Source organism: Lynx rufus, unplaced genomic scaffold (genome assembly GCF_022079265.1).
Source record: "Lynx rufus isolate CCGP_SWC_20201006 ecotype Redwood Valley unplaced genomic scaffold, mLynRuf1.p SCAF_24, whole genome shotgun sequence".
In the NCBI taxonomy this organism is placed as follows: Eukaryota; Metazoa; Chordata; class Mammalia; order Carnivora; family Felidae; genus Lynx; species Lynx rufus.
Window position 1 is genome coordinate 13,708,420 of NW_025814839.1, and position 27,440 is coordinate 13,735,859.

A 27,440-nucleotide genomic window follows, 5' to 3' on the forward strand; every position below is an offset into this window, starting at 1 on the left:
CTCACTCAGGAGCTTGCTGTTTAACATTCCTGAAGAGAAGAACATTTTCCAGTGTGGACTTCTTTTCCCACTGCAAGTTATTTTTTAGAGGCTTGCTCTTGAATAAGTGTCCCTGCCGCATCTTTCTGAGGCACTGCACGTAACTGTCTCAGTTTGGGCAGCGAGCTTTTAGCTTTATCCCTTTAGGACACTGCCCCAGGCCCAGGAGTGCCATCTGGAGGGGCAGCACCCTTGTGCTGAGGGCAGCAGGAAGAGGTGCACTTCTAGGAGGAGGCCTTGGCAAGGCTTTGGAGAGCAGAGCAGGGCAGGTGGCCCACTCAGACCAAGGACCTGAGGCTGGCTGGGAGCGAGGGGAGAGCCTGAGGGAGGGCTATGACTGTTGAGGCTGTAGGCACCCCATCTCAGGGCCAGGAAGATGAGGAGGCTCCCTGGCAGGCCCTCCCTAGGCCCCATCCTCAGGATGTGGGGGCGAGTTGGTGGGTATGACCTGGCTCCTAAGCTGAGATGGGAAAAAATGTCAGTGAGTGGGCCCCCGCCAGGGAGGGGAGGGAGGCCACAGGGCTTGCTTCCATGGGTGCAGAGAATCTCGGGGGTGGAAGGCACCTCCTTCATTACTCTTCACTGCAACCCCATGATCCCCATCTCATGAGCAAGCTGAGGCTGAGAACAGTGACAGCCCAGGCCCAGCATCCCTCAGCCTGGGATTCCCATCCCATGGAGCCTAGCTTCAGAGAGCTCAGACCTCTCCCTGCCCCTACCCACACCCACCCACACCCAGCCTGCACCTGGCCTGGCAAGGTTTGAGGTCAGAGCCCAAACAGAGCCTGTGCTGTTGGTCGTGGGGCCCAGGGCAGACAGGAGGGGGCCTGCAGACATGACTGCCCACCTCCGCCCTGGATTTCATCCTGCTCGCTAGGCTCCAAGCAGCTGGCCCCATCCAGACCTTGCAGGAAGGAGGGGTGCTGCGTTACCCTGTTTGCAGATGAGGAATCAGAGCTGGCAAGCCCCGGGCCACTGAGCCGGGGAGTGGTGGCGTAGGGAATGAGTCCAGGGCTTAGCTCCCTGCCACGGTGCCGTCCCCCTGGACCCAGCCTACCCGCTGACAGAGCCAGGGCGTGGAAGTACCAGGGTGGGACATGACCGCTCAGACTCCCATCTCCTCATCTGTGAGATGGGAGGTGGGAGTGTCCAGTACTTAACACTCAAGAGTGTTGTGGTGCCACCCCTGTGTTGAGGTGGTCACAGGCCACATATCTGAACCCCAAGGAGTAGCCCTGTGCAGCCTGGATGTGGCCTTTTCTGGGCCTAACCTCTACCAGAGCGTGTGGCTGCTCTGCCTGGCCCTCGCCGCAACTGGTGACTGCTGGGCTGTTGTCACCATTGAACATTCCTATTCTGTTTCCAAAAAAAAACCCCCACCTAGATGATAAAAACAGGAAGTAGTAGCATCATCCAACCAGGGAGGATTCCAGATGTGGGAGGTGGCAGGGGCGGAGAGCAGTTGAGGGTCTCAAAGGGGTCTTGCAACAGGGGTGGGGACAGAAGAAAGGGCAGGATGTATGTGCTTGCCTTTGCCTGCCCTCCCCAGAGCTGTGCCCATTTAGCAGCCCTTTAGCATCTACTCCCTGCCCGTTTGCCTCCCCTTCCTCGCCAGGGCTTCCTGGGTGTCCCTTCAGGCAGGTCATCGGTTCCCTTGAGGGAACTTGGGGCCCCAGGGGTGAGCTGCCCACAGCCTTTGGCCATCTGAGGCAGCCCAAGCTCGAGTGGAAGCCAGGGGGATGGATTTCCTGAGGCAATGGGCATTGGCCATAGGCCATAGGAACCCCTGTGAGGGGCTCAAACAGTACCTCCCATGGCCCAGAGATGTTTCCACACAAGAGCATATCTGATGATAAGGCTGCCAGGTTTTGCTCATGATGATTCTTGTGAGCACGGGGCTGCTTGAAGCTCTCTGGGGGCCCGGGCTGCTCTTGAGCCCCAGAGTTGAAGGTCACATTCCTAGCCATCTTCTGTGCATGATGGCGAGGTTGCCTTGTATGGGGGTGCCTCAAGCCAGGAGCCGCTACAGGTGTGGCTGGGGCTTGTAGATGGCAGGGGGCGCTCAAGCATGGCTGGGATGGGGGGTACCACATGCCTGGTCCAAGTTGGGCCTGATCCACACATCTGCCCTGTGTACCCCATTCTGGACCAGATGGATGGTGCCCTGACCTCAGAGTATAGTTTTGCTGTTGACTTCCTGGTCCTGGCCCCTGCTGACCTCAGTTTCACCATCTCCAAAGGTGGGCCAGTGGATGAGGTCAGTGGTTTTCCAGCCTGTTTTCCAAAAGAACCCTCTCACACATGCCCCGCTGGGAAACATGAAAGGACAGCCTCTCTAGCGGACAGGAAGGGCTGGGTGCCACCTGCTTTGGCTGCGCCCCCCCCCCCCATCCAGGCTCCCAAGAAGGAGGGGCAGGAGCCCAGGAGAGGAGAGGCTGCGGGGTCTCTGCCCTGCCACCATTCTGCCAACCCAGACAAGGTGTCCCGAACTCAGTGGCCAGGCCTACTTTCTGGGGTGGCTTCAGTTTGGAAATTTGCCACCGTCTCCTCCTCCTTCACCTCCTCCTCCTCCTCCTCCTCCCCCCCACCTTCTTTTCCACTGTTCCTCTTTGGAAAGTTTGACCAAGTTGCTTCTGAGAGAGCGGAATTGGGTTTAAAATCCAAACCAGAGCTCCAGCTCCAGGAGTCCCTGCCTGGTTTCCATGGTGACAGGCTGTGGCCACCAGTACCCCTGGGGGCGGAGCAAGGACTCCCTCACAAGGGCAGGCCCTGGCCCTGCTCCCAACCTGGCTCCACCCATACAGCTGGGTGGCCCTGGGCAAGCCAGTCAGATTTGGTAAGGCTCAGTTTCTTCATCTGCACAGTGGGGCTGGCCAGACCTGCCTCATGAGGTTATAATGGTACTGCCTGCCATGTACCCTGGGGCAGTTGTTGTACCCAGAGAGGGTCCAGAAGGGTCCCTGCAGGAGAAGGAGGGAGCTGGGGGAAGGGACCCTGATGACATAAGGCACATGGGTGACGGGGTTCACTAGGGTCAGTGGAGGAGAAGGTGAGATGGATCAGAACCAATTGGGAAGGACTCTTGAAGGAACTATAGGAATTTGGTTGATTAAAGACAGATTTTAAAATGCTGGTCTCTGAGTATGTACAAGAAGTCTAAAATTAGGGTATGTCAGAGCAGGTGGAACTTCCCCATGAACTCCAGCCCATCGCTGTGTGCCCAGCGACAGCACAGACTCACAGATTCTGTCCAGCCACAGCCCGCTCCTCCAGCTCCCCACATAGGACAAGTACAAGTAAGGGCCAGTTCTGGGCTGCAGGGGAGGCCCACTCAGCACTGGCCACGGGAACCCCAGGCAGCAGAAGCATCTGTCGGGACCTGGCCACCTCCGCCCCATCAGGCCAGCGCCGGGCTTTATTCCCTACCCACCTGGATCTACTTAGAGGAAGGGGGCTAGCCTTGGGCTCCACGCCTTGCTTTGGCTGAGGCTCAGGCCCAGGCTCCTCACAGGTGGGGAATGAACCTGGCCCTGCTGCAGGGGTGTGGGAAACCCAATGAGGTGGTGCTGTGGAGGCCTTTGAAATGGAAGGCTGGCCCCAAGGGTGGGAGGTGAGGCCCCCTCTCCTGAGAGACAGGAGATAGCCGAGCGGGGCACAGGAGCCCACTGCCTTCAGCTTCATCCCCAGCGCTTAGCCCAGGCACCCAGAGTATACTGTTTTGTGAGTCTCAGCCGTGGGTGCAGGAGAGGGGTACCTACCAGCCTCGCAGCGAGTGGAAGGGGGGCAGGGAATCAGGAATGCTCCTGGAGGCCTGGACTGACCTGGAAGTTGCTCAGATTGTCAGACCAGGGAGAAGGCATTTCAGGAGAAAGAACTAAGGGAGGTGTGTGAGGTGTGAGGGTCCTGACGGGGCTCAAGGCAGACAGGGGTAGAGAGGGTGACTGGGCCTGTCCTCAAGGCCATGTGTATCTATGGTCAGCAGGCTGGCTCTGTCCTGTGGTAGTGGGGTGCCCACCATGGGTGTACTGGTAGCAGTGCTGTGGTCAAGCGGGCAGCTCTCAGAGCAGTGGGCTATGCAGTGTAGAGGAAAGGCCTGGAGAAGGGTCTGGGGGCTAGAGAGGTTAGGGAGAATGTTGGAGTAGGGCTAGAAAGAGCCCTGTGGAGTGTCAGAGGGGAGTCTGGAGGAGGCTAGGTCCTGGCCACAGAGGAATTAGACACATGTCCCCTGCAGCCTGGTGTGGCTCGGCTCATAGAAGAGTGCTGTGTTTGAGCGTAGACCCTCTGCCATGGGCCAGCAGGAGCATCCTGCGATAACAGTTTGCACATCGCTCTAGAGAGGGGACGGGAGGGGTGCTGCGCTTGGGTCCCATCTTCTGGTCACATCTCAAATGTGTTCTGCTTTGGGAGTACCTCTGTAGGCTGAAGACTGAGCTCTGCTCTGCAGGGTGAGTCTGGACGAGTTGGTTCACCTTCTGAGTTATTATACACAAGATGTGAAGGGCTTCTGCTTGTGGCCATCGTTGACCAGGAGAAAGTGGTGGGCTTGCTTGGGAACACAAATGTGCACAGAGGTGTGCCAGCTGTGCCTAGGACCTCACCTCTGTCTTGTGGTTGGTGCCCATTCGGCTGGGCCTCTCCCTGCACGAGGATCCTGTGTCGGGCTACCCAGGGAAGACACCTGACAGGCGCCAGGCCACTACAGCCACTCATGGCTTGAACCTCACTCTACTGAGGTTCCTAATACTGCCCCTCACTTAGCAGACCAGCCAGAAGAGCCAGAGCTGCCTCCCTTCCCCACTGCCAAGCCCACAAAGGCCATTTATTAGGAACCTGGGGTCAGACGACAGATGAGACTGTCCTAGTTTTCTCAGTGTGCATGTCAGACATGGCTTTTCTAGGATGCAGGCTTCCCTCCTGAGATGAAGCGGAAGCAGCTCAGCAGTCCTCCAAAGAGTGGGCGATTCTAGAAACCTGGACACAGCTCTCATTCCCAGCCCTGACGTGGGGGTGGACTCAGAGGAGCCCAATGTAAGCGCCATCTCGCTCCAAGGAGGCTCTCATGGTCCCCATCAATCACACCCAAGACCCAGCTTACCCCGAGAGGCCTCATAGCCTGCTGGCCTCCTTCTCTGCCCTGCCTCTCTCCCCCTTCTCTCTCCATAGAGGCCCCTCCACGTGGTCCCATTGGCTATCCCTGATGTCCCAGCCCGCCCCCCCCCCCCTCCAACCTGTCTCTCCATCTCTCCTATGTTCCCATCCGGGGAGATCCCTAACAGCACCTGGCCCAGATGCTGGCGTGTCTTCCCCAGGAAGCTGCCCTGTCCCTTGGCCTCGTCCTCGGTTCTCTCCCTCTGTGGCCAGCTCTGCTCCTGATCCCCAGGCTGGAAGTGCCAGGTAAGCTGAGCTGATGTAGACTGCGGCTGCAGCAGTGCCTGCCCGTGAGAGCCCTGGCGTCCATGGCGGCCTCGCGACGACTGGGATGTGGACATGGCCCTCCCAAGGCGGCCGTTTCCCTCTTAGTAAGGCACTGGCAGGAATGTATACATGCCAGAGGCCCACGTGCTGGTGCTCGTGGCACGGGCACGGCTGTCTGTCGAGGCAGACAGCCCGAGGGACAGGGATGCTTGCGTCGAGTGCTGCCCAGAGCAGCCGGGCTGTGTTTCCCTGGGCGTGTCCCTTTCCTGTTCCCCACCACTGTGTCCTCACTCGTGGTCAAACAGGCAAAACAGCTGGGTTCAATGATGTCAAAGATACCTTGTAGCCATAAAGCACAGTCTGAAGAATTTCTGGGTACCAGAAGCTCTAGCATATGAGAGAGAATGAAGTGGGGTTGTAGCTGGAGGTCTGTATACCTGGGGAGGAGAAGCATGTTTCTCTGTCTTAGCTGTCTAGGAGAGGAGAAGAAGCTGGCCAGCATGAGACCGGAAGGCCCAGTGCCTTGGGCTGGCATGCTCTTGGCAGAGCGGCCGCCCAGGCACACGTCACACAGAGCCGGTGTCCCACAGCAGGGAGGCAGCTGAGCAGTAGAAAGACTTGTACCTCCAAACCAGTTAGCAGCTCAAAACTCCAAGGCTGAGGACTGGGACTGTTAACTCTGAGAATTCTTGCCACCTAAAGGCAGCATTAGACTCAGCCAAGGAGGAAGATGGGGTTAGGTCAAGTGGGGACTGAGGTAACAGCCAGCAGAAAGGAACCAGGAGTGACCTACGGGTCCATGTTGGCTCCAGTCTTGAGAAGGGATGGCTGCAGGGGCCACTAGGGCCACCTGGTCCCTCTGGGCAGCTCAACCGGCAGCACTTTGGGCAGCAGCCCAGCTCTGGGATCTAGGCCGTGGCTTCACTGGGCCCGGAACCCACCTCTGCTAGTAGTGGGATGTGCAGGAGTGCTCACACCCACCGGCCTCGTGACCCAAAGGCCAAGCACCTATTTCCAAGGAAGGCTGTGGTTACTGCTTAAGGGGGAGGCACTGCTGCGGTGACCAGAAAGTGTCCAGGAGAGGGTGAACAGTGTCCTGTCTGCCTTTGCTGCTGGTCTGCCCCAGGGCGAGGACATGCTGACACAGAGGCTTATGGACATACACACATTCACCCATTGGCCTGGGTTCCACGCCCAGGTACCCGGCACGTCTTCCTTCCTACTTGGTAACGCAGGATGACAATGTCTGCCCTGTGGGCCAGTGTTCATCCTCTGTTGTTCCTCATACAATGCTGGCACCTTGAGACAGTTTGGACTTTGCCCTCTGACCCTCCTCACCCTCCTCCTCCTTACTTCACGGGCTCCTGACAGGGGCTACGCACACAGACAAGGCCACAGTTATTCAGTTTCACTTTCTCTAGTTCCTTCTGGCTTTGGTCACCATCCCTGGGCTTCGGGGGAGGCCAGGCCTTTAACCTAAGGGCAGCAGGCAGTTTGCATTTTAGAAATGGCTGTGGTGTAGAGAATAAATGTGGCCAGCCAGCAAAGGGTGGGGAGGTAGGGCCGGATTGGGATTGCAAAGAGAATCACTGGCCCCCACCCCCCACCTCCCCCCGCCCAACTTCTCAACATGAAAAAGGGTGGAGCCCTGGCCCACCTGCTTCACCATTAGCTGCCAGGGGCTGCTGGGTGGGCAGCAGCCAAGGACATGAAGGGTCCACACTTCCCAGACTTGGCCCTTAAAACCGGGGGCCTTGGGCTGGTGGTGGGGAGGTAGCTCTCAGGGCCACCTACCTGTGGCCCTCGCCACCATCATCCTCTGCACGGTGGCCCACCGATCCTGGAGCTGGAGTGGGGAAAGCCAGGGTCTGCCTGGGAAAGCCCCTGTGGTGACCAGGCAACATCCCCAGGACTTTTAGTTTCTTATGATCAATTGTCAAAATTTGCTCTGGAGATTTAAGGTCAGACATCCCTTGGAAAGGCAACGAGGCACCCTGATGGTATGGGGCTCCTCCTACCCTGAGGCTGAGGACGCTTGGGCCCATGTGCAGCCCGGGGCCAGCGTGTCCACTTCTAACATCAGTCCTTCTCCAGGGACAGGCTGGGGCATGCCCTTTAACACCCAGGCAGGTGACAGGGGCACTCCAATCCCCAGGATTGACCAGAGCAGCCAGCCCACAGGTTAGACCAGCCTCTCCCTGCTCCCTGGGGCTCCTGCCAAACTGTGGGTGATCATGGCCTCCTGGGCCCCCAAGGCTGACAGAGTGCTCACCACTTGGTTCTCGGGTGAGCTTTCAGGGGTGGCCCTGAGGTGGATGAGCTGCCATCTCGCCCGGACAGCAGTCAGAGGCCTGTGTGCTGCACGTCCAGGTGCCTTGTGAGCAATTAGGACTCATGGTGCTCTCCTGCATAGGGTACTGATAAGTCCCAGAAGGGGCACAAGGCTCTTTTGGGTGCAAAGAATTCTTGAGGATCTGGTGTAGGCTCACTAGGGTCCCTTTAACAGTATTCTCACATGGAACCCCACAGAACTTCTGATGTACCCAGGAGTGCTTCCTCCTGGGGGGTCAGGGAGGGCGACCCCCACTTTCCTGTTCTAGGCCTCAGTGCCATGGCCTGTCAGCTACAGATGGCAATGCCCATCTCATGGGGCTCTGGAGAGGGCTTGCACAATCCAGGGCTTGGGATGCTGGGTACTGTGGGGGTGCCCAGGGCAGGGCCGAGGAAGCTGGAGATCACGGGGAGCACACATTGCCCCAAGGCTCTCCCCTCTGAGCCCATTCCTCATCTGTAGAATGAGCACAGTCCCCCTTCCAGGCTGCCCTAGTCTCTCTCCAGAGACTTGGCAGGGGCCTGGTATACAACCCCTCACCCACCCCGGGCCTCAGTGTGCTCCTGAGAGCACCACAAGGGCCGGTTTCCAGAGAACTACGTACTCAACACAGTTTCTTCCTGGCCTAGGTGTGATGAACCCGTGTTCTCAGCCTCCTTTGGTTTGACTCGATCTTACAGGAAGTGGATAAAGTATGAAGTGAGGTCATGAGCTGTGCAAGGCACAAGTGTCACTTGTCTGCTCCAGGCTTCTGTACAGCCAGGAGGAGTCAACCAGCTCCAGAGCCAGCCAGGCCAAGGGAGCAGGTCCTGGCCATACTGACCTTACTGCTTTGTGACTCTGAACCAGTGCCCAACCTCTCTGAACCTGTCCCCACATGTGAGTGTCAAATGATGATATGCATGTAGATGGTGAAGGGCTATTGTGATTCCAGTGGCATGTGGGTTTAGAACTCCTTGTCTGAGGCTCGACCTGTGGTGAGCACTCGGTCAGGAGACCCCCGTCCTCATATAGCCTTGGGGTGGCTTGTGCTGCTTGTCTCCTTGCAGGCGAGTGACCCCGAGAACAGAAACCTGGTTCTCCCAGGGCCTGGCAGGGAGTAGTAGTCCCCCAGGGGGTGCCAGACACTGCCTCTGTGTCCCCCATCCCCAGGAGGGAGGGACGGAGGGCAGAGTGCAACATCCCCTTGGCTGAAGGGGTAAGGTTGGCTCCGAGCCTGTAGGGACTACAGATACCTGGCAGGGTCACGTAGCAGGACAGAGAACACTAGTGCTCAGGAGCTAGCCTGAATGTAGGATGGGTGGAAACAAGCCGGCTCAGGGAGATGGCACCGGGACAAGTGTCACCAGGATGGGGGCCAGGTGGATCTGAAGCTTCTGGGTGTGGGGGGAAGGAGGAGGAAGTGAGGAGCTCGTGGGGCTGAGGTGGTGAGAGAGGAGTTGGGGGGGGGTGCTGGTGGCAGGCCAGGGCTTGACGCAGCATCTCATCATCCACTATCCCCTCCTTTGCTTGACCTCTCCTCACCTGGGACGGGAGGAGCAGCTGGTAGCTGGTGGACAGCCCTGGAGCAGCATGCCCCACAGTGCTGTGTGCACACTGGAGCTGTGGGTCCTGGGGGCATGTGGTATGTTCTTGGGTGAGGCTCTTCCCTCTGCTCCCATTCCTCATCTGTAGGACGAGCACAGTCCCCCTTCCAGGTTGCCCTGTGCTGAGAGGGAGGCATGCTACTGCCCTTCTTGGAATTCAGAGTCTGAGAGGGGATCCTGAACCTACCCTGCTTCTGTCTAACCTCGACACTCCCACCGCCTTGACCCAGGGCCTTCTCCTGGCTCAGCCTTACAACCCAACTGGAAGATGAGGCCCCTGCCAGCTGTAAAGGCCGCTGGGGGACTGCCATGGCATCTCTGTTCTGCCCTTCCCCCTGAGGATGTTACTGGGGAAGTCTTTACTCCACCTCTCACTGCCCCATTGGATCGGCAAGGACAGCTCAGTGTAGCTGCGTGTCCCCACACACCCACTCCTCTGCCCTCCACAGGGCCTTCGCCTGGCACAACTCCAGGGGGCGCCATTCACATAGCGACCGCGTGCGGGGTGAGGGCTGCCACGGCCCTCCGCACTCCCTGCCGCCTCTACACCGCTTGGTCCGGGGCCTTTGAGACCCACAGCCCCCCTCCCGCCCGCGGTGAGGGCTGCACCCCACGCCGGGTGGGCAGTCCACCACCGCCGGCGCGCACCGGGCCAGGGAACCTGCGAGGATTGGCCGGCAAAAGTCAGTTGTGCTGCTGGGCCCGCTTCCAGGCCAAGCGAGGGAGCGAGTGCCCGCGCCCCGTCCGGCTCTGCCCGCCCCGCCCCGGCCCGCCACGAGCGAACGAGCCTCCGCGGCCATGGCCCGGCGCCCGCCCTAGCTCCGCTGCACAGATGCCACGGCGGAGCCGGCGGGTAGGAACTTGACCGGGGCCGGGGGGGCGGGGGCCTGGGCCGCGACCGCCTCTCCTCTGCCCGCCGGCTCCCCGCTTTCCGAAGCTTTTGCTCAGCCCTTCCCAGGTCGGCTCGGGCGGCCACCCCCCGCCCCGGCCCCCAGCCCGCTAGGCGCAGCAGGAAGCCCGCGGGCCGTGGTTTCCCGGGCGCCGCTGCGGAGGAAGTCGGCCGGCGGCGGGGCCGCGGCGCTCCCATGCCCCCGGGCCGGCGCCCTGCACAGCGTCAGGTGGGCGGCCGGGCGGGCCGGGACGGCGGCGCACGGAGGCGGGCGGCGGGCACCGGCGGAGCCCGCACCCGTACCCGCGCCGCCGGGGGAGAAGCCCGCGCAGCGAGCCCCGGGCGAGCCCAGCCCGACCCAGCCCGGGGCCTCCAGCTGGCGCGCCGGGGTGTGCGCTGCTCTGCGCTGCACCGCGCGAAAGCGAAAGCCAAAGCCGCTCTCCCGCCGCCGGCCCGAGCAACTTCGCGGCGGGCGGCGCCCAGGAGGAGCAGCGCAGGGCCGCTCCCGGGGATGGTGAGCGGGCCGGCCGGGTGGGCAGCGGCGCCCGGGCGCGGTGCTTCCCCAGCTATAAATAGCTGTTGTGCGGGGGCGGGAGGATGGTGCCGGCGGTTTGAGAGCGCCTAGCCTGCTCGGAGCCCTGAGCCGGGCCAGGACCTTGCCCCGCGGCAGAATGAGAGGGAGGGTGTCGAGGGGCGCGGGGCGGGGGTGCGGCACACGCAGGCGGGGCCGCGGTGGAGTTGTCAGGCTGGGCTCCCCCACGCACTTAGTTGTTTGTTGTTTCTGCTTTTCTCCGGGAGGGGGAGGGGAGGGACAGCCTGGCAGTTCTGGGGACCCAGTGTGCGACGTCTCATTTGGTAGAAGAGGCTGGAAGCAGGCGGGCACCAGCTGCAAGCAAATTGCAGGCTTCCCCAGCCCCTGCCTGTGCTGGGGACTCATTACCTGTGGATGGCGCGGGGAATCCCTTGCCCTCGGGAGCCCAGCCAGGACCGCTGGTTGGGTGGAGGGCAACGGCGCCCCTGGCGGTTTTGTACAACCCTGCGGCCAGAGAGCCGGCCCTGATGGGTCTGCATTGGAAGTCGCGGGGAGGGACGGGGGGGGGGGGGGGGGGGGGGGAGGCGGGTGCTGTTCAACCTCACCTACCTCTGGCTGCGCTGCCAACCTTAGGCCTGGAGCAGGACAGTGGTTACAAGTGCTGTGGGAGGGACAGGGCCCTTAGGTCTTCAAGGCATCAAGAAGATGGGGAGTCCTGGCCCCAAAGGCCTCAGAACTCCTGAGGAGGGTGGCTCCTGAAGGAGATGGAGCTATCTGGACTAGCTATGGGAGAGGTGCTGCCCTGCCAGCCTGGCTCTGTCTGTGATGCTCGCCTTACTTGGGGACACGGGGTGGAGTGAGAAGAGTAGAGTTGTCTGAGTTTTGCTGTAGTTTCAGCTCCCTGTTGGCTGTGTGCCCTGGGACGAGTCTCTCCCTGTGAGCTCTAAGTGAAGCCCCATGTTGTAGAAGGTGGACAGGCTCCCTCTGGGTGCCATTGGCCCCCCAGGGCTCCCAGGCACCCAGCGCAGCTCTACATGCTCTCTCCAAGTAGTCTTGCTGTTTGGGAGGCTCGTATGGGTATGCTGGTGACAGAGGTCTCCCTAAGACTTTGGAGAATGCTGGTATTCTTCCCAAGGCTGCTCCCGACCTGAGGGCCTACAGTCCAGATTCCATCCTGGCTTAGCTTGGGGGTCGCGCTGCCTCGCTGAGGCTGGACGCTGGAATATTTTTCTGTTTCTCTGGGGGGAGAGGCTCTAATCTACCCCAGCACCCCTCCCTACTGAGGGGTTCCAATCACCCGCATGGAAGCTGGTCCTCGGCTGGAAGCAGGCTGCTCCCACAGCCCCAAGCCCGCTGCTCCTGGGAATAGGATGCCAGCAGGCTGCCCGCCCTCGCCTGTTTGGAGCGATGAGTCACCACTGCACCCATGCTGTGGGGGGGGCGGGGGGTGCTGCTGCAGGAATCCCTCTGCCCAGGGAACGGGTTCTCCCTTGGGTGCTGGGTGCTCACAGCACTATGTTTTCTGTGAATAGAAATGTTGGGGCTGAGCAGCCCTGGGAGGCCTGTTCACCTGTCATACTGTGGCACATGGGGCTAGCTTGGGACTGGGAAGGCCCAGGATGATGGACTGCTTGTTCCCCCTGCACCCACCTCCTGTCATAGGTCAGACACCCAGGCCCTGCTGCCGCCCCTCTTTTGTTCTCCTGCACGGAACACTCCAGGTGATAAGGTCGACCCTCAGGGGCTGCCCATTTCAACTCCACTTGGCAGAGGCTCCTCCTCCTCTGGCTCCGGCACCTTCTTGGCTCTTCTCTGGCTTTCCCTGAGCACCCCATCCCTGAAGTCCTTACTTTCTCAGCCCATTACTCCTTGTACCAGCCTTTCTTCTCTCCCTTCACCCTAGATGCACATGTGTCTATTTGTCCCATTAGCAGGGGACCCCTCTGGTGGGTGTGCCTGACCCATCCATGTGATTCCTGGTTCCTGGGATGTACTTGGCTTACTGCGCAGTTGCCGGCCCCTTTTCCCCGGGCAGACCCAGGGGCCACTCTGGAGCAACTTCTGAGGTGGGCCTCCCCAGCACCCAGAGGGGATTCATCTGGGGCATAGACTCTCCAGAGTCTGTTCAGGCCTTGGCTCATGCTGGGGACTCACTCAGAGCCACCCTAGGGCTACACTGCAGTTGAGGACACTTGGAGGCCAGGGTTTATGGCTTTGACCTGGAACATTCCTTTTCTGGAGGCTCCTCGGGCAGGCCCCATGGGCCCACGTCCCTGTTTGCCTAGTTTGACTCTCCTGTGGAAGGGCTTTCCTTCCACCCAGGAGGCCAGGTTCTGTTCAAGGGGCCTGACGTGCCAGTGAGCCAGAGCCACCCGTGGGCAGCTCAGCATCTGGGAGGCCATGATGGGGCAGGCTAGGATTCAGGTCCTTGGGACTGGCTATTGACTTCAAGAGCTAGGTCAGCCCTTCTAACCACTCTGTTAGCAACTCCTGGTCAGGTAGGGGAGGCCTGAGAAGGCCCCAGGCAGACGTGGGCCCCTCTGGGTGAAGCAGCGTTGGGTGAGCTGGAGAGGGCCCACTGTGTGTCACAGACACCGCCTGCCCAGCTGCCCGCCTGCTCAGCGGACTGAGCACCCCTAGGTCTCTCACAGTGCTCTTGGCATCTGACCGCTTTTCCCCTTTTACTTCCTCCCCAACGCACCCAAGCCTGGCTCCTTTGTGGCCTTTCTGGGTGCTCCCAGGGGTGGCTACTTTCTCCTCTATCCTCCTGCTTGAGCCTCACTGGGTGCCCTGGCTGGGCATGACCCCAGTAATAGCAGAGCGGGGAAGGGACATCTGAGTCCTATGGGTAGGGCAGCAGGGGACAACGAGAGGAGCCCGGCCAAGTTGTGGAAGACCGAGGCTGGAGGCCATGCCCCAAACAGGGGCTCAAAGGACTAGATTATGAAGTCTCTGAGACATTCAGAAGTACTGGTGCAGGACACTCACTCCCCATCCCTCTGCCAGTGGGCACTCCAGTCCCAATCTGCCCTCTCAGGGAGGGCGGGGGGGGGGGGAGGGGGGGGCGGCGTTCTCAGGTCTTCAAAGGCCCTGGCTCAAAACTGAAGTGATTTGGTGTCACTGCTTAGTTCTGTGTTTCTGTTTCTAGTCTGTAAATTACAGATCACGTTGATGATCTTTTGTACCTCTGTAAGCATTCAGAGAGGACCTGAAGGAGAGCCTGGTTCCTGAGTCTGGTCCCATACCAGGTCACTGGGTAGCCTTGGGCAGGTTGTCCAAACTCAGTTCTTCCCTCTAGAAAATGAGGGGTGCGTCGATTACATACTCGAACAGTCCCTGCCAGTGTGGGTTTGGGATGAATCAGAGTCTCCATCCGGTCCCTATGGCCTGAGCTTCATCCACACAGTGACAAGCCTTTGCCCTGGGTCTGAGTGCGGCTCAGATGGAGCAGTGCCTAGTCAGGCACATTTCCCACCTGCCTCCTTCTCTGCCTTGGCATCTCCAGGCCACTTGTTTTCCTGGGGGGCCTTTGCCTGTGCCCTTAGAGTGCAGGAAGCCCCAGGGAGAGCCATTACTGAAAGGTGGGGTCCGTGAAGGTGGCAGGTGCATCTGGGATCCCCAGAACGACCTCGGGGCATACCATTGAGAACGGCCTGAACAGTGGCCTCGCACAGGGCAGTAGGGGCTACTGTGAGAATCGAAACCTGCCATTTGGGGCCGCCAAGCTCAGCATTGGCCCTGAGCCAGGTGAAGAGGCTGTGCTGGTAGCCCTGCAGGTGTGCAGGGAGCCAGGGGTCCAGGAGCCTGGATGGGCAAGACCTTCTGGCCCACACTGAGGCAGTTAGGGAGGTGTGGGCTGGCCAGCTGATGGGGAATCTGGGGAGAGAGGAGTCTCTGCCCCTCTAGGAAGAAGCTTCCCCCAGACTCCAGTGTGCTGGAGACATCATGAGCCTTAGGACTGAGCACGACCTTAGCCTGGCAGCCAGGAGTGTGCTCCATGCCAGCAGGGGCATCTGCTATCCATCCCTGAGGTGCCACCTGCCAAGATTTTGGTGACCAGAAGCCAAGGCCTCGTGGCCTTCCTGCTCAGACACCAGCCTCGCCCTGCTTTCCAACCCCCTTTGTGAGTGGACAGTGTGTTCATGGGCAAGGGCACCGGTTGGCCCGGCAGCACCCCACCCCTTCCACCGACCCAGCTCTCAGCTCCCGTGGGAAAGCTCCCCTGGTCTCCAAGGGCCTCCAACCATGCCAGCCAGCCCCACCCTCCATGAACCTCCAGGTTTGCTCCAGTGTGGGGCTCAGTTTCCGAAGCTCTCTTTCCTTAAGAGCAGCAGGAAGATGCCCAAGTCTCAAGGCTACAGGGAGGGTTTGGTAACTTGTCTCAAGCACTCAGCACAGAGTCTGGGGCTCCATGAATTATTCAGGTAGTCATAGTCTGTCTCAGTGACCTCATCTGCCAGCCAGGAGCCTGGAACCACTTGGATGGGTTGGGGGTCGGCTGAGATGCTCCCGAGGAGATGCACAGAGGTGGAGCTTTGAGCACAGTCCCAATGTTTCTGAGTGCTCTGAGGCTGCTGCTGTATGCCCCCAACTGCCCACAGCTCTCCAAGCACGCACCATCCCAGCCAGGAATTGGGTGTGCCTGCACTCTGGCGGAGGGGAGTCTTGGGGTGCAGCCAGAACTGCAGGACAGGAGGGCAGCTGGGGAGGGCACAGGGGAGAAGCAGGAGGGGCCCTGAGTCATGCCCCCCCAGGCCCCGCCTGGCACCAGTGTTGCCTTCCTGCCTCACAGGTGAGCCCCGTTCCAGATCCTCCTCATGGGGCCCCTGCTGCCCCTGGCTCCCACTCCTGCCACTCGCTCATCTGCGATCCTGTTTTGGCCTGTCCTTCAGCCCCCAAGTGCCGGCCTCCCCTCTTCTCGGGCACTGCTGCCCACTCCCTTCTTATCAGATCCCCTCTTCCTCCCTCTCAGATGCCTCCTGGCACATCCCCTGTACCCTTCCTGAAGCCTGTGCTTGTGGCCTCTGCTGCTGCAGGTGGAGCCTGACTGTGCCCCTTCCGCCAGTGTGCAGACATCCCTTTCCCAGTGCATTCCCCTCCCTGGGAGCTCCCCGGTTCTCTTCGGGGCTTCATAGCCCTCCCTAGGCACAGCCTGGCAAGGCTGTCGTTCCCTGAGGGGCAGTACGTGGGGGTGTGCTTTGTCTTCTTCCCCTCTGTAGCGGGGCGGGAAGTGTTCCACTTGTCTTGGGGCTGCTGGTATCGTGGGGGCTCTGGCTGCAAACACAGAAGCCCAGCGCTGCCTGCTCAGGCAGAAGGCAGAGCCTTGGCTTGCTTGCCACCCTGCCAGCTTAAGACTCTGCCTGGTGGCTCCACGCCCTCGGGCCAGCTGTCCCTGGAGGCTAGCTGCATGTCTGCAGGAACCTCCCCAGGGTTTATGGTGCCTGTAGTTCCCTCCTGATTTTCCGTGGACTCTGCCTGATGTGTTTGGTCTTCCTTTCCGAAATAGCTGGCGGTATGTTATGGCTGCGTGCGCATATCTGGAAAGGAATGGGTTAACAGAGAACCCTCACGTAAAAGGATCCAAACCATGCTCTGAAACGTGTGGTACAAAGTAGACCTATCCTCAGGGGGTGCGTCCAGAGCCCCGTCCCTCTGTCCGTCCTCAGGGATTGGCCGAAAGCTGTTTGGGAGTCTGGCTCCTGAGCATAGGAACCCTCGTCTCCTCCCAGAGTGATCCCCACAGATGTGCCTAGCTGGTGCAGAGTGGCTCCGGTGGAAAGTGGCCCACTGGCCCCAGACGTGAGGAGGGAATCCACATGCACTCTGGGCTTGGCTACCATCCAGCAGCGTGGCTGGGCGCTCGCTGCCCCTCAGTGGGCCTCCGGTTCCCACCTCCACAATAAGCAGTTTCAGCCAGCTGAGTGTGCTTGAAAATGTCCATGATTGTGTAACTCAGATGCCACTGGATTCGTCAGTGCCGGCTGGAAGCAGCATCCCGGGAATCAGGAACCAGGTGCAGGAGGAACGGCAGGGGTGGGGAGGGCGGTCCCAGAGGGTGAGACAGGCAGGCCAGTGGCGCCATGGCGTGACAGGGAGCGGGTGGTAGGCAGACCCCCGCATCGCTGTGCATCCAGAAAGCGTCTCATCTGAGGCATTGCCTTGCTTCAGCCCCCGCCTTCATCTGCTTGCTGGTGGCTACCACCGGTGCCAGGCTACCTACCCCTCACAGTCCCAGGCTGGCCCACTTCAGGGGGTGGCTTGGTGGGCCCTCCAGAGTGGTTTCCTCAGCATGCTCACTGGCCCGTTTTGGCACATCCCATCCCTTCTCCAAAAGAGACACCAAACAGGTAAATGCCCTGTGTCTTTGATTCCAGAACTTGGGAGCAAGAGCGGGAATTTGGGATCCCCTCTCTGCAGGGGCCCTATCCACACCCCCCCCCACCTTCTGCCAAGTCTCCTGTGGCCACCTGGTCCACCCTGCAAAGGGCCAAATGTGTTTTACCTCTGGCATCGCTTTCTCAGCCCCTTCTTTTTCAGGGGAGAGAGGAGAGCTAGCTCTTGCCCCACCAGGAGCTTGGCCGGATATGCCCCTGAGCAGCCCAAAGTCCTGCCAGCCCTCAGGGAGCGTGTTGCTGACTCGCCATCATTGCCTTTTGGCAAGGAGGTGTACCGCCACCCTCCACCCCCACCCCCACCCCCCAGTGCAGGGCTCATGTGCACACCCAGAGCTCTGAAGGGCATTCATTTCCCTGAGAGCACAATTGTTTCCCACTTAGCCTGGAAAATCTCCAGGGTGAGGGACTGGTGGGGAGGTGGGTGAGCTGGGCTTCTCTGCGAGCAGGAAGCCCTTCTCAAGCTGGGCCCCTTGCCTCTGCCAGCTTTGTGTCGGGCCCCTGGGGACCTGGAGCTGAAGCACACCTGCCCCCACTTAGGACACATTCCTAGCCACCGGCCCACCACCCCCTGACCATCTGAGGGGCTGCCCCCAAGTGGTCCTGGCAGAGGCTTAGGAGGGCAGCAAGCCAGGAGGGCTTCAGAGAGGAGATGACCTCACAGCCAGGCTCGGGAGGACACAGGAAAACTGGCTGGGCAGAGGAAGTGAGAGGGCGCCTGAAAAAGTGAGAAGGGTAAAATTCACGGCTCTATGAGGGGGCATGGTGAGTGTCCCGAGTCCAGGGACAGGGCAAAGGCCAGTGAGGCTCAGGTTTCCACTGAGGTAGGTAAAGGAGCTGCCTTGTCAAGGATATAAGCAGTGAGGGATGCGGCCACACCATCCTTTTCTTAACTTGTCCTGGCCCAGGCCGGGTGGACGAATGGGGAGCAAGAGTCGAAGGAAGAGGCAAGATGAGGCTCGAGCCAGAGTAGGAATGTTAGGGGCATAAGGTGCAGGCTTGGGTGCCAGGGAGGGGCAGGGGTGCGGGGACAGCCTGGGGATCCAGCACAGTGTGAAGAAACCTTTTCTAACAATCTACCAAGGATGAAACGGGCCACCTCCAGAGGTGGTAAGCTCCTGAGATGTACAGGCTGAAGCTGGTGCCCACCAGGTGTGTTGTGGGGCCAGGCATTGGGGCCCAAGCACCCCAAGTGCCTGGAGCCTCCTGGGGCTTTGGTGCCATGTCTGAGGCCCCCGTGACACTTGCTTCTGCCCACCTCACAGCCAGGCTCACCCCGAGTCCCTGGCAGAGGTGACATGGGAGGAACAGGGCCACTTTCCCAGGGGAGGGGCCAGAAAAGTCAGCACCTCTGTCCTCACACAGCCACCCCCAAACACGATTTGAAGGAAGAAGTGTGAGTCTTCCATTCATCCTCCCCAGTGGCTCCCCCAAGGAGAGCAGGGGACCTTCCACCCTTAGCTGCTCATCAGGCAGCTGGGAGAGACCTTCTGAGCCCGGATCAAGGTGCACTGGGAGGAGTGACCGCTGATTGTTCTTTGAGTCTTCAGAGGTTTTGCCAGGGAAGAGGGAGGCATTCAGTGAAATCCAGGGTCATCCTGGACCCTTGTGGGTTGAGGGTGCAGAGCAGAGCATGCCCCTCTGTGCCCTAAGGAAGAGTGAGATCCGGGAGCAGTGGGGTCACACCCAGATCTCTGGCTTGACCCTGGGCCGGCTCTGGTGCACACCTGCAATGTCGTGGCATGTGGTGGGACTGTGCTTCCGACTCTCCCCCTCTCCTGTTAGGTGCAGGAAGGAGCTGGGGGCCAGGGGTGGAGGGCCAGAGCAGGTGATGGAGGCTTCCTTCTGAGCTGATTGGCTGGTCCAGCCTGTGCTCAGAGCTGTGGTGGTGGTGAGGGGCCAACTGTGGGACTGCCTCTCATGCTGTGTGGCCCTGAGGGAGTTGCTCCTCATCTCTGTGACATAGAGATGTCACGATGTCATGATGACATAGCTGTGTCAGCCTGTGATGCAGAGCATGGTGACGTCTGCAGTGCCTCGGGAGAAAGAACCAAGCTCTTCTTCAGCCTGGTGGGCCTGGTGGACAACAGAGAGGGCACCTCCCAGCCCCTGCCACACATCTGGGGTACAGTGTCAGGGCCACACTGGCCAGACAGCTGTCCAAAGCTGCCCCTCGTCCTCTCAAGTGGCAGCTTTTCCTGAACTGCTGCAGAAGCCACCTGTGCCCAGTGGGAAGATACAGCGTTGGTATCAGTGCCCTAGATGTGGGTGGCCTCAGCCTCCTGGTTTTGTCTAGGCCGGGAGGCAGCTGGTGCCTTATTTGGTACTGCCTGGGATAAAGAGTAGTTGCCAGCCTTCACACAGTGCCCCGGCCTGCTCAGGGGGTGGGGGGAGCAGTTCTCTGCGTCCGGTGTGAGCCCAGTGACCCAGTGTGGAGGCTCTGGGGGCTTGGAGTTGCAGGTTTTAGGCTCCTCTCTTGCTTAAGTGGCTCAGGGCTGGAGGTGCCCTGGTTTTCTTCCCGGGACTGCTGGAGCCGGGAGTTAGTCACTGAGCACCCACGGGAATAGAGCCCTGGGAAGGGCACTCCCTGGGTACCCTTCTGTGGGCCCCGGGTGCAGGAGGCAGCATTGCCCACAGCCCTGGTCTGGGCAGGAATTTCTCTAGGGTGTTGGCTTCAGGAAGCCACATGTGAGCCTGCCTGCTCCTTCCAGGTCCCCAAAGTCCTGCCCCAGAGACATATATCCTAATGTCCAAGTCCTGCAGCCTCAGGCCTGCTCAGAAGGTATGAGCTTCTGTTCACTTATAATTCACTCCCTTGGTCATCCTTTCCTTCACTACGCCTGGACTGGACCCGAGTGTGTCTCAGATACCATGCTGGGTGTGGGGATGCCACAGGGAACCAGACATGGAGCTGCCGATGAGCAGGGTGCCAGGTGCAGGGGTGGGCTAAGCACGGGCTGAGGGAGACCGTGGCGGGTATCCTTAGAGCTGGCCCTGCTCCAGCGCAGCCTTCAGACAGGTTGGATGGCCGAGAAGTGGAGGAGGGGGTCCTGGCCAGAGCATACACTGGACAAAGGCGGGTTCAAGGACACCTGGGCATCCAGCAAGCTGCAGGTCATTTTCAGCCCAGCCCTCCATTCTCTGGGTGCCGCTGGAGGGAATGCACACAGGTGGGGCCCAGGCTTGAGCGTGTCTGGCCAGCAGCAGCTGCCAGAAGTTCACGTTGGCCACCTTTTGACCCATCAGTTCAGCTCTAGGAATTGGTCTCATGGCTGAGTCAGCACCTGTGCAGAGGCGCAGAGGCACTAGACTTCTCCCACTGGTTGCATTTAACTGAGGGGACGCAGCCTGTGTGCTTCCTGTAGGGAACAGAACAAGTAAACACATACCTTGCAGCCATTCAGAAGAGGAGAGTGCAGAATAATGCGTGTATTCTTTGCCACCACCCGTGGAGGGAAGTAGATGGGGGTGACCACGCTCCCACTTCCCTTGGGATAGCAAGAGGGGTCCGAGGCACCCTGGATTGGGCAGAGTCCCCTGTGGTATCATGGCAGGCTCCAGTTGCAGCAGCCCACCTCACACGCCCGCCTCTGTCCATTTCACAGGGCATCTGGCGGATCCCCGTGGACGAGATCGACCGGCCGGGCAGCTTTGCCTGGCACATGAACCGCTCCATTGTGCTGCTGCTCAAGGTGCTGGCCCAGCTCCGGGACCACAGCACCCTGCTGAAGGTGTCCTCCATGCTGCAGCGGACCCCGGACCAGGGCAAGTGAGTGCAGCCACCCGGCCCGGTGTGTGGTCAGCCCCATGGGGGCAGCTGGTGCTGCCGTGGGTCAGAGCATGGGTGCACACACAGGCTGGAGCCCCTCATCTGCCCAGGGCATTTCTCCACTGGTTGTGGAGCCTAGACCCACCCTTTTTTTCAGGAGCCTCTCTGTCCTGGTATCTAGACAGCACCCTGCCCTGTGCACCCTGGGGTGAACACAGGCTGTGGACAAGCTACCCTTTCCTTCCTCCTGCTTCCCTTCAGCTTGGGGCTTTCAGGGTGCTGTCAGGTTGTGGGGAAGACAGGTGTCCAAATGATAGCCAGGGTCCCCCAGGTGAAGGCCAGTAATAACAGGCCAGGCAACAGGGGGACCTGGGCTGCAGAGGTAACCGGGGATCCCTTTGCCAGAAAGGGTGGGACAGATAGGACCGAGGGACATCTGCTTCAGCTGCAGTTGCAGGGGTTGTGGGGGATCCCTGAAGATGTGGTCTGGCCCAACTGGGCCAGCAGCTGCCCATGCCTGCGCCACCTCACCTTCTCTCGTCTCATTCACCCCAGAAGCTGGGGTGGGGCCCTCAGCTGGAGCCTGGAGCACACTGGACACAGTCTTTGCGGAGAGAAACCAGAGGCCCCCAGCCCTAACTCCCTAACTTGGCCTGGCCCTGCCCCCCCCCCCCCCCGTGAGGGCCCAGGACAGTGTGTCTGTTGTATAGGGAGGAGGCTCCGGGCAGGCTTCCGGGGAGTGGACCTAGGGAGGAGGGAGGCTGAGGGACCAGCAGGTGTTCTTGGGGCAGGAAAGGGCATGGGCCGCCATCTAGTGCCATGTGGCTCTGAGGCTCTGCCATCTTCTCTGGCCACCCCCACGTGCCTGCAGGAAGTATCTGCGAGATGCTGACCGCCAGGTCCTGGCGCAGCGGGCCTTCATCCTCACTGTGAAGGTGCTGGAGGACACCCTGAGCGAACTTGCAGAGGTATGCCCATGGCCCCTGTCCCTCCACTTACCCGCCATTAGGAAGGTCCCTGTGTCCCCACCTGTGAAGTAGAGACCCTGCCTCTCTGGGTGGGAAAGGTCAGCACAGTGGGGGATTGGCAGACATTTAGCGAGGCTCTGACCCGCTTGGCAAATGTGGACTTGTGGTTACGGAAGACAATAGCGACACTCCCTGAGGCTGCAACCTGAGCAGTGTACCCCACCCGGCAGATTGAACTCGGGGTCACAGCAGCTGTGATATTGAAGCAGGTGGTGGGCTCGTGGTGGGCTGGGCACACCTGGTCCCTTTTCACCCTCCAAGGCAAGCACAGCTCTCACCCCCTCTCTAGCTGAGCACTCTGAGGCCTAGGAGGTTAGGTCACCAGCCTAGCAGCCTAGGGCCACTGGGAGCTGAGCCAGGGCAGTGCTGCTGCAGTGTCCCCTGCCCAGCAGGACTGGCTGGGCCATCGTGCGGGAGCTCGGGGCGGCACCCACCCCTGAGACTCCACCCTGACTACTGTGCATTAGGGGCGAGTGGGAGCCCAGATCAGGAGTATTTAGCTCTGCAGCAAGCACATTTGGTGGCCCCTGGTGGATCACCTCCCCATAAGACGCCCAGGACTTCCCTGAGGCCCACGTTCAAGGAAGGCCAGCCCAGCCCAGGCCAGGCCTATTCTTCTGGAGTGGTACCACTGACAGTGCCCCATTAGTCCCTCTCAAGGCTGGAGGAGCAGAGCGGGGAAGAACTTCCTCTGGCAGGTCTTTAGGCCCAGCCTGGGCCAGCTAACAGACAGGGAGAGCCAGGTGGCCTGGGGGGTGGGCACACCTGACACCCAGGGGTGTCTTGTTCTGGTAGAAGCCCCAAAGACAGTCTTTCACCTTTGGTTTTCTCGTAGGGGTCAGAACGCCCAGGGCCCAAGGCCTGTGGCCTCCCTGGAGGCAGGATGACCACCGACGTCCCCCACAAGGCCAGTCCCGAGGACAGTCAAGAGGCCCTCCCCCACTCCAAGAAGCCCCCTCTGGCTGATGGCTCAGGGCCAGCAGGCGAGCCAGGGGGCAAAGTGGGCCCCCTCAACCACCGGCCCGTGGCCATGGAGGCAGGAGACAGTGCAGACCAGTCTGGGGAGCGAAAAGACAGGGAGAGCCCCCGGGCAGGGCCTACCGAGCCCATGGACACGGGTGAGGCCACCACTCGCTGCTCAGACTCCGAACGGGCGCCGCCCCCGCAGCCAGGCCGACCCCCCAGGGACCGGGGCCCCGAGAGCCGGCCCACTGAGCTGTCTCTGGAGGAGCTGAGCATCAGTGCCCGCCAGCAGCCCAGCCCGCTCACACCAGCCCAGCCAGCCCCAGCCACCACCCCTGCTGCCACCACCGGGGCCAGAGTGGGCAGTCACCCCGAGGAGCCACCCACACGGCCCAGCAGAAAGAGGAAGCTCCTAGAGGACACAGAGTCGGGCAAGACGCTCCTGCTGGACGCCTACCGAGTGTGGCAGCAGGGCCAGAAGGGCATGGCCTACGACCTGGGCCGCATCGAGAGGATCATGTCTGAGACCTACATGCTCATCAAGCAGGTGGGTGGCCACAGGCCAGGCCTGGTGGCTCTCATGGAAGGTCCTTCCCGGCTGGTCCAGGAGTGTGAGGGCCCTTCGGGGTGTTTGTTAGGTGTCATTCCCACCCCACCTGTGCTGTTCATTTCCCTACATTTGAGGTTTTCTACCATGAGCAGGCCATAGATTTAGAGTCCAAAAAACAAGAAGCAGGTCCGGCCATCATGTTGCATGCTTTAAGTACGGGGTGATTTTATCAACTGTATTTCAAAAAAGCTGGGGAAAATATACAAAAAGAAAAGAAAAGGAAAAACGGTGAGCTTGGAAAAACTCTATTTTCAACTGTAAAGGAAACAAAACCTTATCAAATCCAACACAGGGAGAAGAGACCCCTGACAGCCACCCCCCCCAACCCCAAACACACACAGTGCCAGTCTCTGGGGGCACTTCCTCAGAGACCTTCGTGGCTGTCCTCTGAAGGTGACGTGGTGCCCTGAGTATGTAAGGAGGCTCGGCCACCCTTCTTACTTTGCTTTCCTTTTTTTTTTTTTTTTTTTTAATGCATTAGACATATAGCTATTTCTTTATTTAAAATGACTTCCAAAGGGCGCCTGAGTGGCTCAGTCAGTTGAGCGTCCGACTTCGGCTTAGGTCATAATCTCACGGTTCGTGAGTTCGAGCCCTGCATCAGGCTCTAGGCTGACAGCTCAGAGCCTGGAGCCCCCTTCAGATTCTGTGTCTCCCTCTGTCTGCCCCTCCGCTGCTTGCACTCTGTCTCTCACACTGTGTCAAAAATAAATAAACGTTAAAAAAAATTTTTTTTTTCAACGTTTATTTATTTTTGGGACAGAGAGAGACAGAGCATGAACGGGGGAGGGGCAGAGAGAGAGGGAGACACAGAATCGGAAACAGGCTCCAGGCTCTGAGCCACCAGCCCAGAGCCCGACGCGGGGCTCGAACTCCCGGACCGCGAGATCGTGACCTGGCTGAAGTCGGACGCTTAACCGACTGCGCCACCCAGGCGCCCCCAAAATTTTTTTTTTTAAATGCCTTCCAGGGGCACCTCAGTGGCTCAGTGGGTTAAGCAGGTCTGACTTCAGCTCAGGTCATGATCTCAAGGTTTGTGAGTTCGAGCCCTGCATCAGGCTTTCTGCTGTCAGCGCAGAGCCCGCTTTGGATCCTCTGTCTCCCTCTCTCTCTCTGCCCCTTCCCTGCTCACTCGCTGTCTCTCTCAAAAAATGGACTTCCACAGGAAGAGACCCGGAACTGCAATGGCTGCTTCAGTCTGGTTGCCTGTCCTGATAAGCGATTTCTTCCCAGATTGTGTCTGTTTACCGTGACGCTTTTGAGAGCGCCTGTTTTATCACCCCCTCACTGGCATCCAGGATTAACCTTTCTTTGTTTCTGTTGCTGACACATTAGGAAGAACCCAGCTCAGCACTCCCTGCTTGTCAGGGCGGGCCATTCCCCACCCTACCTGCCCCGGCCTGGGTGCTCCTGACACTCCAGCCCTTCTCCCTCCTTCCCTGCCCATTGGTCCACCACGGCGGCCCCCTGTGCCTCCCTAGCCTCCTTCTCATCCCCCTGCACCTTGGGCTGTTGGTCTCTGGGTCATTTAGACCTTGCCCCCCACCCAGACCTCAGACCCTGAAAGGCCCTGCATCGTGCTCGCTTGTGGACAGGCTCTGGCTCAGATTCTGCCAGCCTCAGCCCCTGAGGACTCAATAACCTGGTTCCAGACACGAACTTGACAGGACCAGCCCGGCCCACAGCAGTGGCCCTGGAGGATGGACCCGGGAGATAGGTGTGTGCTCCTGCCATGCTCCAGCAGGACTGGAGTGTCAGGGGATCTTCAGAGGAGCTGGTCCTCATACTCCAGGGGCTGGGAGAAGGCCAGCCACCATGGCCTGGCCCTTTGACTTGGAGCATCTCCTTGCTTAGGTGGACGAGGAGGCTGCACTGGAGCAGGCTGTGAAGTTCTGTCAGGTCCACCTTGGGGCTGCCGCCCAGAGACAGGTAAGCAGACCCAGCCTGTGCTGGCCTCCCTACACGAGGCAGGCCCCATGCCAAGGCCCCTGGCTGTGGGCCGAGAAGCAGTACACCTCAGGAGGGACTGTTTCTGGGCTGAACATGGGCCGAGGGGAGATGGACAGGAGGCCCGTGAGCCTCTGGCTCCCAGGAAGCCCCTGACCACCAGCCCAGGTGGGGCAGCATTGTGTGGCAGGTGGGGTCTTGGCAGGCCCAGACCCCAGCTCCGAGTATGTGACCTCAGCGGTCCCCTCACCTCAGCTGCCTTTTTTGTAAATGGGGAAGTTGGTCCTTACCTAGCTGACCCCTGGAAAGGTGACTTCATTTGGGATGAGGGTGGAGGAAGTGATGTGGGGCTGGGATAGGAATGGGTTAGGAGCAGAGCAGATGGGGGTCCTGGGGTTTATTCAGCAAGGGAGGGGGCAGGTTGGTGCCAGGTGTGGGAAAGACTCCCTGCTGTTGAGTGGGGAGGCTGGGTTGGTGCAGAGGCCCGGTGAGCAACAGGTGGGTCCAAGATGGCAGAAGATGGGCCAGCGTGACCTGGTGACAGGAAGGAGGGGTGGCCCTGGGTGTAGGTGCCCCCAAAGCCTTTGGTCTGGGGCTCAGAGGCCACAGATTTTGAGGAGCAGGGGGTACTGAGGAGGGGGTGAGGGAGAAGGATCTCCTTGGGAGAGACCTAGCTCAAGAGAAAGCCCACAGGGGGAGTCTGGCTGGCAGAGAAAGAGGGGGGATAAGGCTGGGGGGCACTGCAGTGCTCCTGCTCAACAGTACCAGAGGGGCATCTTCCTGCACCACATGTGGGCATTTCTGCAGGAGTGACCCCTGGGCCTGGGTCATTGGGTCAAAGGGCAGGTACTTGTCATTTGAATAGGTGTGGCCTCTTGTCCCCCCAGGGGTGGCCCAGCTGCCCCTTCCCCAGCAGCACAAGTGAGCAGACCTTGCCCTCCCATCCTTGCCCACACGCAGCCCTCTCTTGGCATTTCCCCCAGGGAAGTACATCACAGGGAGTCCCAAGGCAGGAGTTCAGGGCAGTGGGCATCCATCTATAGGTCACCTAGCAGCAGGCTTGTAGATGCTGTCGGTGTCCAGAGCTTCCTCTCAGTGAAATGGGGCAGCATGCTACCCTTCCTGCCTGGACTCTTGGTCTGAGGAAGTCCAGAAGTTCAGTCTTGACCAGGCAGTCTGTGGGCCACACACGTGGGCCTGTTCCCCCAGCTGAGGGCCAGAATCCCGGGGGAGACATGCCCCAGGTTCTACCACCCCATTATTGCCAAAGTAGCCAGGATTCACATCATAGCTGCTGTGGTTTCTGTGGCTTGCGTGGCCCTAACCGCAACCTCTGCTACATGGGACAGGAGTAACTGCTCAGGGCCCCAGTGCAGGGCCTGAGCCCAGGGGTCCCCTCCTGCCTCCTCTGCTGACCCAGATGAGGTCAGGTATGCAGTGACCACTCCAGACAGAGTGGCTGTTTCTGATGCAGTCTTTAAGGCCCTCAAAATGATAGAACCCCCCAGAAAACCTCCAAACGCCTGCCTTCCCTGTCTTGTGGCAAAAGGAGATCCTGAGCTAGCAGGAGCCACGGGCAGGGAAGGGTCCTTTAGATGAGGAGATTGAGGACCAGCACCCAAGTGGGGCCTGGGCGCCTCTGGCCAGTGCTGGGGAGGGGGCAGCCCCAGCCCTGAGCCTGCTGCCTCCGCCCCTTGCCCCAGGATCCATTTGGCTAGAGGCCAGTCCCAGTTGCCATGGCAGCCTAGCGCACACCTGGAGAGTGCTCTGGACATAATTAGAGGCTCAGTGCTGTCACTGTGGCTGGGGCTGGCTCCTGCAAGGACAGACACAGCACATCTTCCTGTCCTCTCCCCACCTTCCACCCGCCCCCCGACTGGAGGTTCAGGTTCAACCCAATACATATCACACAGCAGAATCACAGGGGCTGTCCTGTGC

At 60.0% G+C, this 27,440-nt stretch overlaps 1 protein-coding gene across 1 annotated transcript in view; it reads left to right on the forward strand.

Moving 5' to 3' along the window:
• The window catches only part of CABIN1 (calcineurin binding protein 1), a 154,584-nt gene that overhangs the window by 119,076 nt on the left and 8,068 nt on the right, over window positions 1-27,440 (forward strand). The window contains exons 30-33 of the mRNA XM_047088073.1: window positions 20,791-20,954; window positions 21,826-21,922; window positions 22,818-23,492; window positions 25,410-25,484. Coding sequence (XP_046944029.1) covers window positions 20,791-20,954; window positions 21,826-21,922; window positions 22,818-23,492; window positions 25,410-25,484 — 1,011 coding nt within the window. The remainder of the gene's footprint in view (window positions 1-20,790; window positions 20,955-21,825; window positions 21,923-22,817; window positions 23,493-25,409; window positions 25,485-27,440) is intronic.